The sequence below is a fragment of the Podarcis raffonei genome, chromosome 7 (assembly GCF_027172205.1).
Source record: "Podarcis raffonei isolate rPodRaf1 chromosome 7, rPodRaf1.pri, whole genome shotgun sequence".
NCBI lineage: Eukaryota > Metazoa > Chordata > Lepidosauria > Squamata > Lacertidae > Podarcis > Podarcis raffonei.
The window spans coordinates 3,169,361-3,185,463 of NC_070608.1; the positions used below are offsets into that span (position 1 = coordinate 3,169,361).

General features: G+C 46.9%; 1 protein-coding gene across 1 annotated transcript in view; it reads left to right on the forward strand.

The window, feature by feature from the left end:
• The window catches only part of LOC128416997 (1-phosphatidylinositol 4,5-bisphosphate phosphodiesterase gamma-1-like), an 85,694-nt gene extending 74,395 nt beyond the window's left edge, over positions 1-11,299 (forward strand). The window contains exons 24-31 of the mRNA XM_053395130.1: positions 279-375; positions 1,349-1,573; positions 3,456-3,604; positions 4,763-4,877; positions 5,810-5,971; positions 7,271-7,359; positions 8,877-9,061; positions 10,905-11,299. Of these exons, the coding sequence (XP_053251105.1) occupies positions 279-375; positions 1,349-1,573; positions 3,456-3,604; positions 4,763-4,877; positions 5,810-5,971; positions 7,271-7,359; positions 8,877-9,061; positions 10,905-10,956 (1,074 nt within the window). The 3' untranslated portion in view covers positions 10,957-11,299. The remainder of the gene's footprint in view (positions 1-278; positions 376-1,348; positions 1,574-3,455; positions 3,605-4,762; positions 4,878-5,809; positions 5,972-7,270; positions 7,360-8,876; positions 9,062-10,904) is intronic.
• The last annotated feature ends 4,804 nt before the right edge of the window (positions 11,300-16,103 follow it).

The window sequence follows — 16,103 nt, forward strand, 5'->3', positions numbered from 1 at the left end:
TTTGCAGTGAACAACAACAACAAAAAATTTTAGCAGGTGCATGCCTGATGTCAACAGGTTTCAAAGTGTGGGTGCTGCCCCACAAATGTGGAATGGGTGTTTTGCGACATTTATAACAGTGCCAGTTCCGCCAAACATTATAGATCAGTTGTACAGTACTGTTGTCAGCCGGCTCGCTCTATTTCACGAAAGTAATTATTCATATGGATGGATCAAAACGAACAGAAGCTCCGTGGAGTTTTTTCTGACCTTTTCTGCCGTTTGTGTATCCTGTGCAGATGCAGGAGGGGAAGATCATGGAGCGGAGGAAGAAGATTGCCCTCGAGCTCTCCGAACTGGTTGTTTACTGCCGCCCGGTGCCTTTTGACGAAGAGAGTGAGTCCTCTCCATCTCCCATCCAGTCCCACGTGCAAATAGGGGGCAGACAGGCCCCGGGGGAATGTCTTGACCCATCAAACTCCTGTCTCTGGGTACCTGCTTCCTTCCCTGCCTGGTGCTGGGATGTCCCTTAAGACCATCTTGGCCTTTGAGCCAAGAGGAGTCCAACAGGTGCCCAAAATTGGCTTGAAACTCCCCAATATCTGGTCATTCATTCATTCATTCATTCGAGGGAGGAATCTAAGGTAATATTCAGGCTATCTGCCCATCTACTTTTCCAAGCACAATTCAAAGTGTTGGTGCTGACCATTAAAGCCCTAAACGGCCTCGGTCCGGTATACCTGAAGGAGCATCTCCACCCCCATCGTTCAGCCCGGACTCTGAGGTCCAGCGCCGAGGGCCTTCTGGCGGTTCCCTTGCTGCGAGAAGCCAAGTTACAGGGAACCAGGGCCTTCTTGGTAGTGGTGCCTGCCCTGTGGAACTCCCTCCCACCAGATGTCAAAGAGAAAAATAACTACCAGACTTTTAGAAGACATCTGAAGGCAGCCCTGTTTAGGGAAGCTTTTAATGTTGAATAGGTTATTGTATTTTAGTGTTTTGTTGGAAGCCGCCCAGAGTGGCTGGGGAAACCCAGCCAGATGGGCGGGATATAAACAATAAATTATTATTATTATTATTAGCCACGTGCAGCTTCTCCCGGGCAGGGGATAAAGGCTCCTGCTGCCCGGGAGAGGCTGCGCGCAGCTATCCCATAAGCCAGGACAGCAAGCGGGATCACTGCGCAGCGATCCTGCTTGCTGTCCTGGCTTATGGGATTCAGAATTTTCTTTTTCTTGTTTTCCTCTTCCCAAAACTAGGTGTGTCTTATGGTCTGGTGCATCTTATGGGGCGAAAAATACGGTAGTTTTCTTTCAAAAGAGAGTGTTTCCCAAACCCCGCTTGGACGGGGGAATCTGTTCTTTCTTTCCAGAGATTGGCACGGAAAAAGCCTGTTACAGGGACATGTCTTCCTTCCCGGAGACCAAGGCGGAGAAGTATGCCAACCGTGGGAAGGGCAAGAAGTTCCTTCAGTACAACCGCCGGCAGCTAAGTCGCATCTACCCCAAGGGGCAGCGCCTGGACTCCTCCAACTACGACCCACTGGCCATGTGGATCTGCGGAAGCCAGTTGGTGGCCCTCAATTTCCAGACCCCCGGTAGGTCAGCCCCCTTTCCTTACAGCAGCTGCGATCAGTGGCTAATCTCTCTCTTTTTTCCCTTTTCCCTTTCATTGCAAGATTTATTGACATTTAGAAAAACAACAATTGCCAAGCACCAGAAAGAAGAGGAATATCAAGAAGACTGGAAAAAATTTAAGGACTATTTGAATAAATATTGTAATGTAAATAATTAGAAGTCACTTGAAAGTACCAAAAAGGCCTAGGAATAAACTGGGATTCAGTTAAATAAATGGAACCTAGAACACTAAGAAAAGTGAATAAGATAGATAATAATTGGAAATATTTTGTCTAAGAATGATATTGGAAAGCTGTTACATGCAGATACAATGAAATTCAGAAGGGAGGGATTTGAAGAAGTCGATCAACAATGTAAACAAAATTGGGTCTTTAAGGGATATGGGATTAAGAATACTTTTTCTTATTGTTGTGGTCTTGGTTCAGTTTTTTTTTTTTTAGTATTGTATTGTTTTTTCTATGGTATTTTTTATTGTTATGTTTTATTTGTTATAATTGTGAAGAACTCAATGAATTTTTTTGAAAAAAACAAAACAATTGCCAAGCACAGGACAAATGCACGTACGGATGTTAAATGTGCTGTCATCTACACAGCACCAAAACTTGGAAGCTCTTAACGTTTAACGTTATAGGCAATTGTTAAGCGTGTAAGGACAAAAGAAGCAATTATAGTTTTGTTTTGTTTTAAGACGACCCCCAAATTTTATTTTTATTTTTTTTAATAACATCTTTATTGATTTAAAGTACAATCATACAATAAAGGTAAGTACAACAGAGTTAAGCACAAAAAAGAAAAAAAGAAGAAAGAAAGAAAAAGAAAGAAAGAAAAAAAGAGTTTAACAGTAGCAAGAAAATGTCAAAAAATAAAAACCAAATATTTATACAACATCAAATCAAATCGAAAAGTATACGGAGAATGGAAATTATATAATATGAAATATATGAAATCACCCCGCTGCTCCACGGAGGCTTCAAAGGCTGCGCTCCGAGGGCTTCAGGCAGCTATCCACAAGCCTTCCGAGCGCACACCGATTCCTCTTGCTCTCCAGGCTTCGCTTCGCTGGAGAGGCACTGCACAGTTTTCCCTCTCTGCGCAGTGCCCCTTCAGCGAAGCGGGAGGAGAACTGGAAGGGGCTCCGTTTCTCCTGCCGCTTTGCTGAAGGGGCGCTGAGCAGAGAGGGTGAGAAATCCCCCCCCCCGTTCTCCCCCTCCTATGGTCTGGTGCGTCCTATAGAGTGAAAAATACGGTAGCTTCAAGTTAAGTATTTTCGGGTTGCGCTCCGCGGCAACCTGGAAGTAACGGAGCGTGTTACTTCTGGGTTTCGCCGCATTCGCAGATGCTCAGAATAACATCACGCGCAGAACATCATCACACCGATTCCTCTTCCTCTCCAGGCTTCGCTTCGCTGGAGAGGTGCTGTACAGTTTTCCCTCTCTGCGCAGCGCCACTTCAGCGAAGCGGGAGGAGAACTGGAAGGGTTTCTCCTGCTGCTTCGCTGAAGGGGCACTGAGCAGAGAGGGTGAGAAATCCCCCCCCCCGTTCTCCCCCTCCTATGGTCCGGTGCGTCCTATAGAGCGAAAAATACGGTAGCTTCAAGTTAAGTAACGGAGCGCATTACTTCTGGGTTTCGCCGCATTCGCAGACGCTCAGAATAACATCATGCGCAGAAGCGGCAAAACGCGACCCACACACACACAGACGCACAGTTGCGTGTTACGTTTGCTTCAGGATGCGAACGGGGCTCCGGAACGGATCCCGTTCGTATCCAGAGGTACCACTGTAGTCACTGCCTACTGACTGTTGTTTGCAACACAGGGGTTAAATTGTTCCCTTTGCTTCCAGACAAGCCTATGCAGCTGAACCAGTCGCTCTTCATGCTGGGGGGCCGCAGCGGATATGTGCTGCAGCCGGACATCATGCGGGACGAGCTCTTTGACCCCTTCGACAAGAGCAGCCTGAAGCACGTGGAGCCAATCACCGTTCAGCTGCAGGCAAGTGAGAAGAGGAGGAGGAAGAGGAGGAGGAGGGGGAGACTGGGGCGACCCAGCTCCAGCTCCCGTCCGGTGCTTTTCGGCGGGGGAAACTGTGCCATTCCTTTTCCTATGCACTGTTTTTGGGGGACAGGAGGCGGGCAGGTGTGGAAGACACCCTGGTCCTGAACGGGATAACTGTGCCCCTGAAGGACCAGGTGCGCAGCCTGGGAGTCATTCTGGACTCACAGCTGTCCATGGAGCCACAGGTCAATTCTGTGTCCAGGGCAGCTGTCTGCCAGCTCCATCTGGTATGCAGGATGAGACCCTCCCTGCCCACGGACTGTCTCGCCAGAGCAGTGCTTGCTCTGGTTATCTCCCGCTTGGACTACTGCAATGCGCTCTACGTGGGGCTACCTTTGAAGGTGACTCGGAAACTACAACTAATCCAGAATGCGGCAGCTAGACTGGTGACTGGTGACGGCCGCCGAGACCACATAACACCGGTCTTGAAAGACCTACATTGGCTCCCAGTACGTTTCAGAGCACAATTCAAAGTGTTGGCGCTGACCTTTAAAGCCCTAAATGGCCTCAGTCCAGTATACCTGAAGGAGTGTCTCCACCCCTATCATTCTGCCCGGACGCTGAGGTCCAGCGCCGAGGGCCTTCTGGCGGTTCCCTCATTGCGAGAAGCCAAGTTACAGGGAACCAGGCAGAGGGCCTTCTCGGTGGTGGTGCCTGCCCTGTGGAACGGCCTCCCAGCAGATGTCAAAGAAAAAAATAACTGCCAAATTTTTAGAAGACATCTGAAGGCAGCCCTGTTTAGGGAAGCTTTTAATGTTTAATAGATTATTGTATTTTAGTGTTTTGTTGGAAGCAGCCCAGAGTGGCTGGGGAAACCCAGCCAGATGGGCGGGGTATAAAGAATAAATTATTATTATTATTTATTATTATTATTATTATTATTATTTGCATTTGAATTTGCTTCCCAATGCCACTAGCTGGAAACTGCAGGAGGGGAGAGTGCAGCTCTCGCACTCGGATCCAGCTCGCGGGTTTCAGGTTGGCCAACATGAGAACAGGATGCTGGGCCTTTGGCCTGGTCCGGTAGGCCCCTCTTAATGTTCTGACATCTTACCCTTTCCACCTAGCTCAGTGCCCCCCTTCTCCTCCCCACAGATCCTGGGGGCCCGGCACCTCCCCAAGAACGGACGCAGCATCGTTTGCCCCTTTGTGGAGGTGGAGGTCTGTGGCTCCGAGTTCGACAACAGCAAAAACAAGACGGATGTCGTAGGTGAGAAGCTGCGGTTGAAAGACAGGCAGACGAGACAGACAGATTACTGGCTTTCTCTTCCCGCAAAGCAAAACTAGAGCTCCAGGCCGGTTTGCTCTCAAGACGGGGGGCTTCCCCCCCCCACCTGATCATAGCATGTGTATCTTCTGAGTCATTTCCCACAGTATCGTGGCTTTGCATAGTTCCTAGTTTCCCAGAGGTGGGGTCAGCAATTTGTGTTCGTGACAGTTTGAATGACTCATTCATTTAAGGTTATAGCAAAACCAGGTTAAAAACCTCCAAGCCTGCTACCTTCCAAGGGAGTTTGTTCCCCTGTCAAACGGTTCTTGCCATCAGAAAGATCTCCCTCACGTTGAGTCAGAATCGTCTTTCTTGTAACTTGAAGCCATGAGTTTGAGTCCTGCCCTCTGGAGCAGGAGAAAACATGCTTGCTCCATTTTCCGTATGACATTCTATCATATATAAAGACCAGGACTAGCCACCCGAGAAACAGTTTCTACGCAAATGCAATTCTGGTTCTAAACGCAGCATAAGGAGTCTCTATAGTATATTATTGTATTTTAAAATGGGGTTTCAGAGTTTTTAGGGGTTTTTGGAATGTTTTATGTAGTTTTTCCATTTCATTGTTCTGTATGGGACAATGACAATATAGATATCGTATATTGTATATCGTATATATTGGAAGATGGCTATCCATGTCTCGTCTCAGTCTCCTCTTTTCCAGACTAAACATACCCAGCTCCTTCAACCACTCCTCATAAGGCTTGGCTTCTAGACCCTCTATCGTCTTGGCCGCCCTCCTCCGCACACCTTCCAGCTTGTCAATATCCTCTTTACATTGTGTTGCCCAGAATTGGACACAGGACCCCACGTGGGGTTCAGGGGTCTTGGCTTACTCACAATCTCCTTGTTTCATTTTGATTTTCTCCCAGCTGACAATGGCCTCAATGCGGTTTGGCTCCTCAAGCAGTTTGTCTTTGACATCAACAACCCCGAGTTTGCCTTTCTGCGCTTTGTGGTCTACGAGGAGGACATGTTCAGCGACCCAAACTTCCTGGCTCAAGCCACCTTCCCTGTCAAGGGCCTCAAAACAGGTATGCGCTGGATCTCTGCCACACACACACACACACACACACACACCGCTTCTTTTCCCACACTGATTCATGGCTCTCTCTACCCATGATCCAACAGGGCACATTCTCTTTTTTTTAAAAAATAATAATTTTTATTACATTTTCAGTTTTTGTAATCACAATATCCATACATACATCAATAAACTCAAACCTCGCTCTTACCAGAACATCGACCTCCTCCCACCCCTTTTCCTGACTTCCGTATATATTTACTTTAATCTTAGCATTTCTATAACCACTTTTTTACCTTCTCTCTTGTTTTTATATTTCTCCTTGTTAAATGTAAATCAGTTCCTTATGCTGTCATTACAAAACATTTCAACTCAAAGCTACAAATGTTTTCAGATGTTTACAATATTCTTTCATATATACTGTATTTTTCGCCCTATAGGATGTACTTTTTCCCCTCCAAAAATGAAGGGGAAATGTCTGTGCGTCCTATGGGGCGAATGCAGGCTTTTGCTGAAGCCTGGAGAGCGAGAGGGGTTGGTGCGCACCGACCCCTCTCGCTCTCCAGGCTTCAGGAAGCTATCCACAAGTCTTGCAAGCCCAGTGGGAGTTGCCGCCGGGCTCGCAAGGCTTGCGGATAGCAGCCTGTTCTGGGGGCTGGGGGAGGAAATAATTTTTTTTTATTCATTTCCCCCCCAAAAAACAAGGTGCGTCCTATGGGCCGGTGCGCCCTATAGGGCGAAAAATACGGTAATATAAATTTGCTCCAGTCCTTTTGACGCTGATTCCGGATCTTCCCTGTCAGCTTTGCTAACTCAACGTATTCCACCATCTTACTCCGCCATTCTTCCAATGTTGGATTCTCCTCTGATTTCCGTTTCTATTCTCTGCCCCAGCCCCACTGGCCATGGGTGCCGTGGAATTGATGGAGTGGCCCAGTGGGTCTTCCTTGACAGTTGATATTTTTATATTAACAGTATTATTATTATTATTATTGTCGTTGTTGTTATGAGAGAAGAAAAGGCAGGGTTCCCCAAACTCAGGCCTCCAGCCGTTTTGGGACTACAATTCCCATCATCCCTGACCGCCGATCCTGGTGATGGGAGTTGTAGTCCAAAAACAGCTGGACAACCCAATTTTTGGAAACCCAAGTTTGGGTTAAGGAGTAAACTCTACACAAATCCAGAGAGGAGTCCCCAAGACGGTTAGAAGGTGTCTTGTATACCTCCTTCCGGCAGCGCCTGCAGACCAGCTGGTGCCAAATTTATTGCTCCGCTTTCGCTTGCGTTCAACTGTGGTCTCTGCCTGCAGGTTACAGGTCGGTGCCCCTCAAGAACAGCTACAGCGAGGACCTCGAACTCGCTTCCTTGCTGATCCACATTGAAATTGTCAATGCCAAGGTAAGCAAGATGCTTGCGGTATCTGATAGGCTGCTTCGTCCTCCACTGGCAGATGGGCATCTAAGGCCCTGTGCAATGGGTTGCTCATGGTTAAAAGCAAGAGTCTGTAATTCTGCGTGGACCCTCTTGGCTTTGACCTTAGCATCAATATACTTGGAGAAAGGAGCTGCGTTTACTGACAAAATGTGGTTGTGGTTCTCTCAGGGTTCCAAGGTAAAATGCATTTAAGAAGTGTCACAATTTTTCCTTGATTTTACTGTTTTATCTCTTGGGGGGGTGGGTTGTGTGTAAAATTTTTATTAAATTTTCTGTTCTACAATTTAGAATATTCATTTATACAACCTTAAAATGTCAAAGACTTCTCTTCTACTCTTTCCGTGGTTCATTTTGCATATCACAAATCCCTGCATATTTTACATAGATGAAAGCATTCAGCAATCCATTATTACATCCATCAAAAACTTGTTTACACTGTTAATGCTGCCGACATTTTCAAGTGTAGACAATTCCCCCCCATATATTCAGTAAACATTTTCCAATCTTCTTTAAACGTATGCTCTTCTTGTTCTCTTATTCTATATGTTAGGTCTGCAAGCTGCGACATATTCCACCAGTTTAGGTTGCCATTCTTTAGTCGGGACTTCACTCATTTTCCATTTTGGAGCTAACAGAACACAGGCCACAGAAGTGGCATACATAAATAACTTTTTAAAACCTGATTTATCTTTTGTAAACCGCTCTGAGGTTTTCCGCAATCAAGTAGACACATTTTTGTCTACTTGAAGAAGCTATGGTCCGATATGAAAAATACAAATATTTAGGTTACAAAACTGTAAAAATAAAGAAAAAATAAGTTTGAAAAACAATAATTACCATGTGGTTAGGGCAGATCAACGTGTCAGTGTCCACTTATCCCCAATGTAAATATGACATATCGGCAAAAGTCGGAAATTGCAAGATAACTATAGCATGTACACGAAAATCGATTTCAGATTTGAAAGCAGCATTGAAAGAACATATAAGAACAGTTGAAAAATCTCAAGCAACAGAAAATGGGGGGGGGGGAATTGTTCCCCAGTATACTTTATATCCCTAGGGAATACATTTTTTTACATACCTCCAATTTGTACATAGATATACATGTCATTTTCAATGCTATATATGTCACGTTCAATGCTATATAAGTCACTTACATTTATGCTCATATTGTACTACTTTGGCTATGTGTTTAATGAAATATTGAATTCTTGCATTGTGAAAAACAAAGATCATGGTGAAAAGTGAAAAACATGAATTGTAAAAAAAAACTAGAGCTTACAGAACAAAGCCAACTTCAGATATGAAATCAGCACGTCGAAATTAGGTTAGAACAACTGCAGATGTCAATGCAACAAAAATTTTGTTCCCCAGTGTAATAGTCCAACCCCCTGCGCCTTGGAAGCTGCGAGGCCGGTGCAGTCGCCTCCCTCTGGGGCTCAGAGCTTTGCCACCCACAGCAGTTCCTTTGTGTGTTGCAGGAAGAAGATGACGAGAACCTCTACTCCTCCATCCAGCAATTGCGCGATCGTGCCAACGAACTCTCCAACCAAGTGTCCGGCTTCGAGCACAGCAACAACGGCGACTCTCGCTACCAGCAGCGGCTGGACGAGCTGCGAGCGGCTCAGGAGCGCCTCATGGAGCTGACGGAAGTGCGCAACAGGAAGTGAGTGGGCGCCACTGGGCTCTCCCTTCCGGAGGAATCTTGCGAGGTTCTCCCTCTTCCCTACAACCCTGCGGTGTCGGCTGAGCTGAGAGTTGGTGATTGGCCCCAAGAGCACGGCCCTGTGGGGATTTGAACCCAGGACTCCTGGGTCCCAATCCGGTACTCTGTAACTGCAATGCCACCTGCTCTCTTTAAGTTCTCGAGGAGAAAGCTGGCTGAAATGTATAGGTCCCGGGACAAATTGTGTTGGAAATGCAAGATGAAGGAAGGGAACTTCCTACACATGTGGTGTTCCTGTGCTAGGGTTAAGGCCTTCTGGGACATTATTTACAATTAATTTAAAAAATACTAGAATATAACTTTAGTAAAAAACCAGAGGCATTTCTATTAGGGCTAATTGATGAAGAAATTAATAAAAAAGATGTAAATTTATTAATGTATGCCACAACGGCAGCGAGAATCCCCTTGGCTCAAAGGTGGAAGCAGCAAAAGATCCCTACATTGGAAGATTGGAGAATAAAAATGGTAGAATTTGTGGAGTTGGCAAAGCTGACGGGGAGAATTAGGACTGGAGCAAATTTAGTTATTACTTGAAAGAAAATTGTATTCGTTTAAAAATGTTTGTAGCGTTAACATGAAACATTTTGTAATGTGAAATTATGATGCTGATTTATAAATAAGAATGTGATTTTTTAAGGTGATTATAAGATAAAGAAGTGATTATAGGAATGCGAAAGATATGTTATAGGCTATAGGGATGTCAGAAAGAGAGGTAGAAGGAAGTCAAATCTCACTTTGAGCAAATAAGATATTGTGAATATGTGCATTGAATTAAAATGAAATATGTAAAAACTCAATAAAAATTATGATTTTTTAAAAAAAAGTTCTCGAGGAGAAGCCCCCAGGCCCACTCAGACGCCAACTTTTCTCAACAATAACAACAACAATCTTTATTATGATCCAGAGACCCAACAAATCATTACAAAGCAATGCACAATTCAGACAGCCTACCTCCAGGTTAAACAAGCATTTTGTTCAGACTCAAAGATAGGGATCATTGGTTCTTGCAATCATTGATAAAAACTTTTCCACTGCTAATGTTCTAATGTTTGTCCGGTCTTCCAATAGGAACCTGACATAGTGAGCCTCTGATTTTCCCGGGAAAGATACCAGCAAGGGTAATATCAGTTCAGCCCTGGCTTGCTCATATTTTGCACAGTGCAAAAAAATATGTTTTATGGAATCGATGTCTTGAGCACACGAGCAAAGTCTGTCCTGGTAGGGAACTCCTCTCAACCTGCCATCCAACACTGCAGAAGGAAAGACGTTTAGTCTGGCTTTGGTGAAAAGCCTTCGATAGTTTGGTACTGTCAGGTTTTTAATGTAAGATGTTAACTTAAAGACATGCCCATATTGTACTCCTACTGCCAGCGGACTACAGACTGTGCGTGATCGAGATTGCAAATCACTGTGTGTATTATCCCATAATCTTTGCTTTAACGTCTTTAGGGCACCTTCATAACCCAGGTAATACAGTTGGGGCTGTTACAGACCAATAGAGGTGGTTTTTTTAGCCATGGTTTTCTGCCATTTGCTGACAAATTCCTCATTGGTCAGGTGTTGGTACAAACCCTTCCCTAGATCAAACACTGAAATCCTGAGCCAATGTTTTAGGGCAGAACACCACGCTTTAGTTGGAATTGCGCATTCACCAGCTTCTAACAGAAGTACAGAGTTGGGGACAGAGTTGGGTACCTGCAGCAGAGATCGTAGAAATTTTGCCTGAAAGCCATCGAGCTTAGGCAGGTCCCCATTATCATTCTCTTTGTTTTCCCCAACGCAGGTTGATGGAGAAGAAGAAGCGAGACCGGCAGCTGGCCAACAAGCGGAACTGAAGCAGGGCCAGCGTCCCTGGCTCGCCCGTGCCACTGGGGGGGCCTGGAGGCAGCCTCTTCCTTCTCCCCACCAAGTCCCAAAATGGCCTTTCCTACCAGCCACTGCCCAGACAGTTCTCTGCTGCCCAAGTCCCAGCTGGCTGGTTTCCTGGTGCCCGGGAGCAGAGGCTGAGGCGGCCACAGCAAGAACGCCCCCCAGGGGTGATGGGAAGCAGGAATCCGAGTGGACTGACCGCCTGCGGGGATGGAGACCCCCCAAGTTCCCGCAGGCCCCATTACGGACGTCGGACATGGGCCTTGTCGAAAAGTTTGCTTGAGCTTAATTTTAACCCGTAGTGGAGGAGCTGGGCTTTTTATTACTTTTAATTTAATCATTCCACCCCCCGCTTAATCCTGGCCACTTTATGGTCACAACTTGGAAGAAGTCTCTGGCGTCACTTTGCAGGACAGTTCCCACACCTAACCCCACACATTGCAAATCTGCAGAGGCCGAAAAGCTGGAGTAGTAGGAATCTGGGACAGAGGAAATTACAGCTGGATGCAGAGGACTTGCAAAGGGAAGCTGAGAAAAATAGACCCCTGTGAGGTGATAGACAGACATCAAAGGTTACTGGGTGGGAGGATCAGTTGGTGGGGGCAGGAACAAGATGCACTCTTTCCCCCCCAGAGAGGCAGAGTGAGTCTGCTGTGAATACAGATGTGCCTCACAGCCAGCGAGGTCCTCTCCATCCTTAAGCACAAAAGTTCTCCGACTGCAAACTTTGCTGTCACGATGGCTGCACTCTGTCTCGGAGGCAGCGGTGCTCCTGAGTACTGGAAGCCACAAGAGGGGAGAGTACAGGTCTTGCATTCGAATCCTGCTTGTGGGTTTCAAACAAGGGGCATCTTATCTGTCTGGACCAGATGGGTCGTTGGCCTGATCCTGCAGGCTCTCCATACGTTTGATCCGGAATAGATCTTGTTTATTTTGAGGGGGCTTGTTCCCGTTAAGTGTACGCAGGATACGGCAGCCGTGGTATATTTATTTATTTATTGCTGGGAGGGAGAAGGTTCCCTTGCTCCCGCTGCCTTTCAGTCGGGAATATCCCCCAGCGTTGCAGAGAGTAGGTTCTGTCCTGCTGAATCGCGGACACCAGGAAGGGAGTTGGCCCAGAGACTGCGGCCCTCGATCGTGGCTTTCCGCCATCTGGCCTTGATAGCCTGGCTGCCTTATTAGTGTCTTCAAATGGAAGTAGGGAAAGGGCCTGCAGGCCTTGGGGGGAAGCAAGCCCTGAGAAATGTCATTTGTTTGAGGAGGAATATCTGAATTCACCACCATTTTCACTTTAGCTGTCAGCAGACTCCTGTAATTTCTTTCGCTGGGGGCTTAGCACACCACAGGGCAAGCCATGGTAGGAACAGGCATGTGGTAGGAGACCCCACCCCTACCTCTTGCTGTCTCTTTTACATCCATACTGGCTGAGAGAGAGGGAAGCTATGGAGCACATCAGTAAATCATAGTAAAAATACTGCTCCACATTTTTGGTGGTGGGTCAAATTGAAAACTTCTCTTCCTCTGTTCGGAAGGAGTCCCCAAACCAGAGCTTTCCAAACTTTGCACGTCGGTGGCACACTTTTTAGACATGCATCATTTTGCGACACAGTAATTCACTTTTACCAGCAAGCCTAAACTAACCCCTTTCCAGCCCCGGGAGCAGTTGTGCGACATCTATACCTAGGTTTAGGGAAGTTTTTAATGTTTGAAGTTTTATTCTTTTCTTCAGTCCTCTGCTAGGAGCCGCCCAGAGTGGCTGGGGAGACCCAGCCGGATGGGCGGGGTATAAATAATAAAATTATTGTTATTATCATTACACACAGCAGCCGGCACACTTACGTGTCACGACACACCATTTGGAAAGCTCTGCCATAAACTTTTGCATTTTGAGAATCTGTTTTTCAGAGATGTCCAATGTCTTGCCCTTAGCAGGATGGCAAGCCAAGACGTCACCGTTCACCTTAGTGAGTTCTTCCTTCTTTCCCAGGGAAATAATCCCAGGGATTCTGCAGTAGAATCACGTACACCGATGAAGCAAACCCCAACAGCTGTGTCCTTCCTACCGATTGCAGAATTTGGGCCATTTTAGCAGCATAACCCAGGGCTAGATGCTTGGGGGGGGGAATTCTGCCAAAAGTCTACACGCACTGGAATTGAGCCCACAAGCAAGTGACTCCCCCAAATCATTGCAGCTTATAGCGGCAGCTCCCAACTCACAGGCTTCATGGGAACGTAGAAAGCTTCTGCTGCTACTCTGAGGCCTGCTCGAGGGATGCGGTGGTCTTAGGAGAGGTTCTGGTGAAATTTTATTGATAGGGAAAGTTGGCCTGTATGCAGAAATGGAAAGCTTTGCGCAGAAAGTCCAAATGTACAGGTTGCAAAACAAGTCCGAATTGGCAGAGTTAAGTTTGCGAAAAGGGCTGAAGCCACAGGGAATTCGCTGCTGCCCAAACCGGGTTGAGAGGAGTGGGACATGTTTGCAAGAATCCGCCTGCAAAGCCACTCGCTCCAGTGATGTTTGTGCAGGAAAGTTGTGGCCTGTAGGGAAGAGGGAAGGTGAAGGTGGCTGTGAGGAAGCTGGCAAAGAAAGCTAAAAAGAGACCAGGAAGATCCCAAGTACACATTTATTGGTGGGGTGGGTAGTTGCATTCTGCCAAACTCTTGCTGTATGAGATATCTTGGCAGCCCATTCCTTTGCTGTGGTGTGAGGGATGTCCTGAGCTCTTTAAAAAGGGTCTGGTGGAGAGGCAAGGGCATTTTAGGACCTCGCAGGACCATGCAGAAATGACCGCCACGAAGCACTGATAGGGCCTGGAGCTGCCGGGTGCAAAAAAAAATCTCAGACAGAAGAGCAGGATTGTCTTCCTTCAGCTAAGCAGGTGCCAGAGCCAGAGAGAAGCAGAGAGAAGAACTCTGCACAAGCCACACCCCAGAATATTTTGTCACAAGCAGGCTGAGGATTCCAACTTTGGCTGTTTAAAGAGAAAACGGAACATGCATTCCAAAGCAAGGATAAGCATTGACATGCTGGGGAAATCTCGGCTACTAGAAAAGGGCCGGAGGCGAAGTGCAGCAAGCCAGAGACTTAATGCGGCTTCACGTTGCAGAATTACCCTGCAGGTGTTGCAAAGGGCGGCGGTTCCATGCCTGGAATGCTTGCTCCGTCTTCCTCCCCATCCTGGCTCCTTCCTTCCATGGGCACAGATCAAAGGTATGGCAGAAGGTCCTTTAAAAGAGCATTAGGCAAATTCATGGAGGGCTATGGATGGCTGCTAGCCATGATGGTTCCGGTTTTCCTCTGCGGTCAGAGGCAGAAATGCGTCCGAAGACCAGTTTCTGCGATCTCACAGGAGGGGAGAGAGCTCTTGTGATTGAATCCTGCTCATTTGTTTGGCCACTATGAGAACAGGATGCTGTGCTAGGTGAGACCTTGGCCTGATCCAGAAGGGAAATGCTTGTGTTCTCTCATCTGGGCCACCAGAATAGCATTGCTTTAACGCCCTTCTTCACTCACTTTGGCCAGCGAGGGGCAGGGAGAGAGATGATGTACCACAACGACCACATTTAAAACCCTGTTGCCTCAAAGCAGGCAATAGGTTCTGCCCCCTGCAGGGGACCAAACTTGAATCCCTTTGCATAGCCCTGCCTTGAAAGCAAAGATGTGGTGCTTCCTATTTGTGCGTAACCTCCCCTATGGAATCATAGTCCAGCCCCCTGCAATGTAGGAACCTTTTGCCCAGTGAAAGGGGCTCAAAAGAGAATGGCCAGTGCTGTAAGTTTGCGAGATGACGACTTGGGCAGCTGGCTGGCTGGGCCTCTGCAGTAGCTGCTGATAAAGGGAACTTGGGTTAACTGCGATACTGACCTTTTGCATGTTCACATCATCAAAAGCAGATTCTTCCGACTAATTTCAAAACCTAGTATCAGTGGTTGTCTCTTTTGTAATTTACACGGGGCTTGAGGGAGGGCACAAGCAAGCCTCGCCTTGGCCAGAGTTCCAGTTTACCTACCATCCATGCCTTTGAACCTGGAGACTTCCTCGCTCTTTAGTACCACGGTTGCTGGACGGGAGGAAAAGGCTTGAGGGAGCAGGTGAAGTTTCTGAGCACTACTCAGTCTCAGTGTGCAGGTAGAATCCACCTCCCAGTTAGAAGAACCCAACTCGAAGCTTCTTTTGCGGGAGGGTTGCTTACGCAGGGTGGGGAGATTCGCCCCGACCAAGAGGGGAGGGCACAACAAGCACAAGAGAGTCAGCAAATACAGCAACACTGTTGTTGCAAGGAGACGTCCCTTCCAGTGCCACTCTGGGGAGGGACCCATGTACCCTTTGTATGAAAATAAAATCTATTTAGCCAGTATTTATACAGAAAAGTGCTTTGCCTGTCTGGCTTCTTTCCTCTTCCTGTCAAGGGTGCGATTGTGCTTTCAACTTCACAAACATCCACTTAGCTGCCAAAGCCTCAGAATTCTTGCACTGGCAAAAACACCTGGCCTCATTCGGCCTACAAATTTGTGACCATCTGACACAAGTCAGTCATTGGCTCCATCGCTTGTTTTATCTATCTCATTCTCTCTCTTACACGCACAGATGACTAGCCTCCCCTTCCACCAGCTGAGGAGCCAATTTTTCTGTCCCTCCCATCAGCCCACTGATTCTGGCAGTGGCAAAGGGGTAGGGAAAGGAACGCAGAGACACAAAACGTGCGTAAAGCCAAACACCCTGTTGGGGATGGTCCTTCTCAAATTGCCAGAATGATCCTTTGATGAGGATTGAAGAGGTGATAAATCCCCACAAGGGATGAGCATCAAATCTTATGCTTTTAGCCCTACACGGAATTGGGGTATGTGTAAATAAACTTCCATGCCACTGTTTTCTCCCATCAACATCTTTTAGAACAAGGGTGGGGAACGAGGAATTGTTGGACTACAACTCCCATCATCCCTATTAGCATTCTGGCTGGTGCTATGAGTAGCTGGAGGGCCTCAGCTTCCTGATCCCTGTGTTGCATTCGTGAAACATGGGCAACACAGAAGACATTCAGCTGTGGAACCTTTTCCTTGGTGACTCTTGCATATGAGACATTTCTTGGGAAATAAAGCAAACACAGCCAAG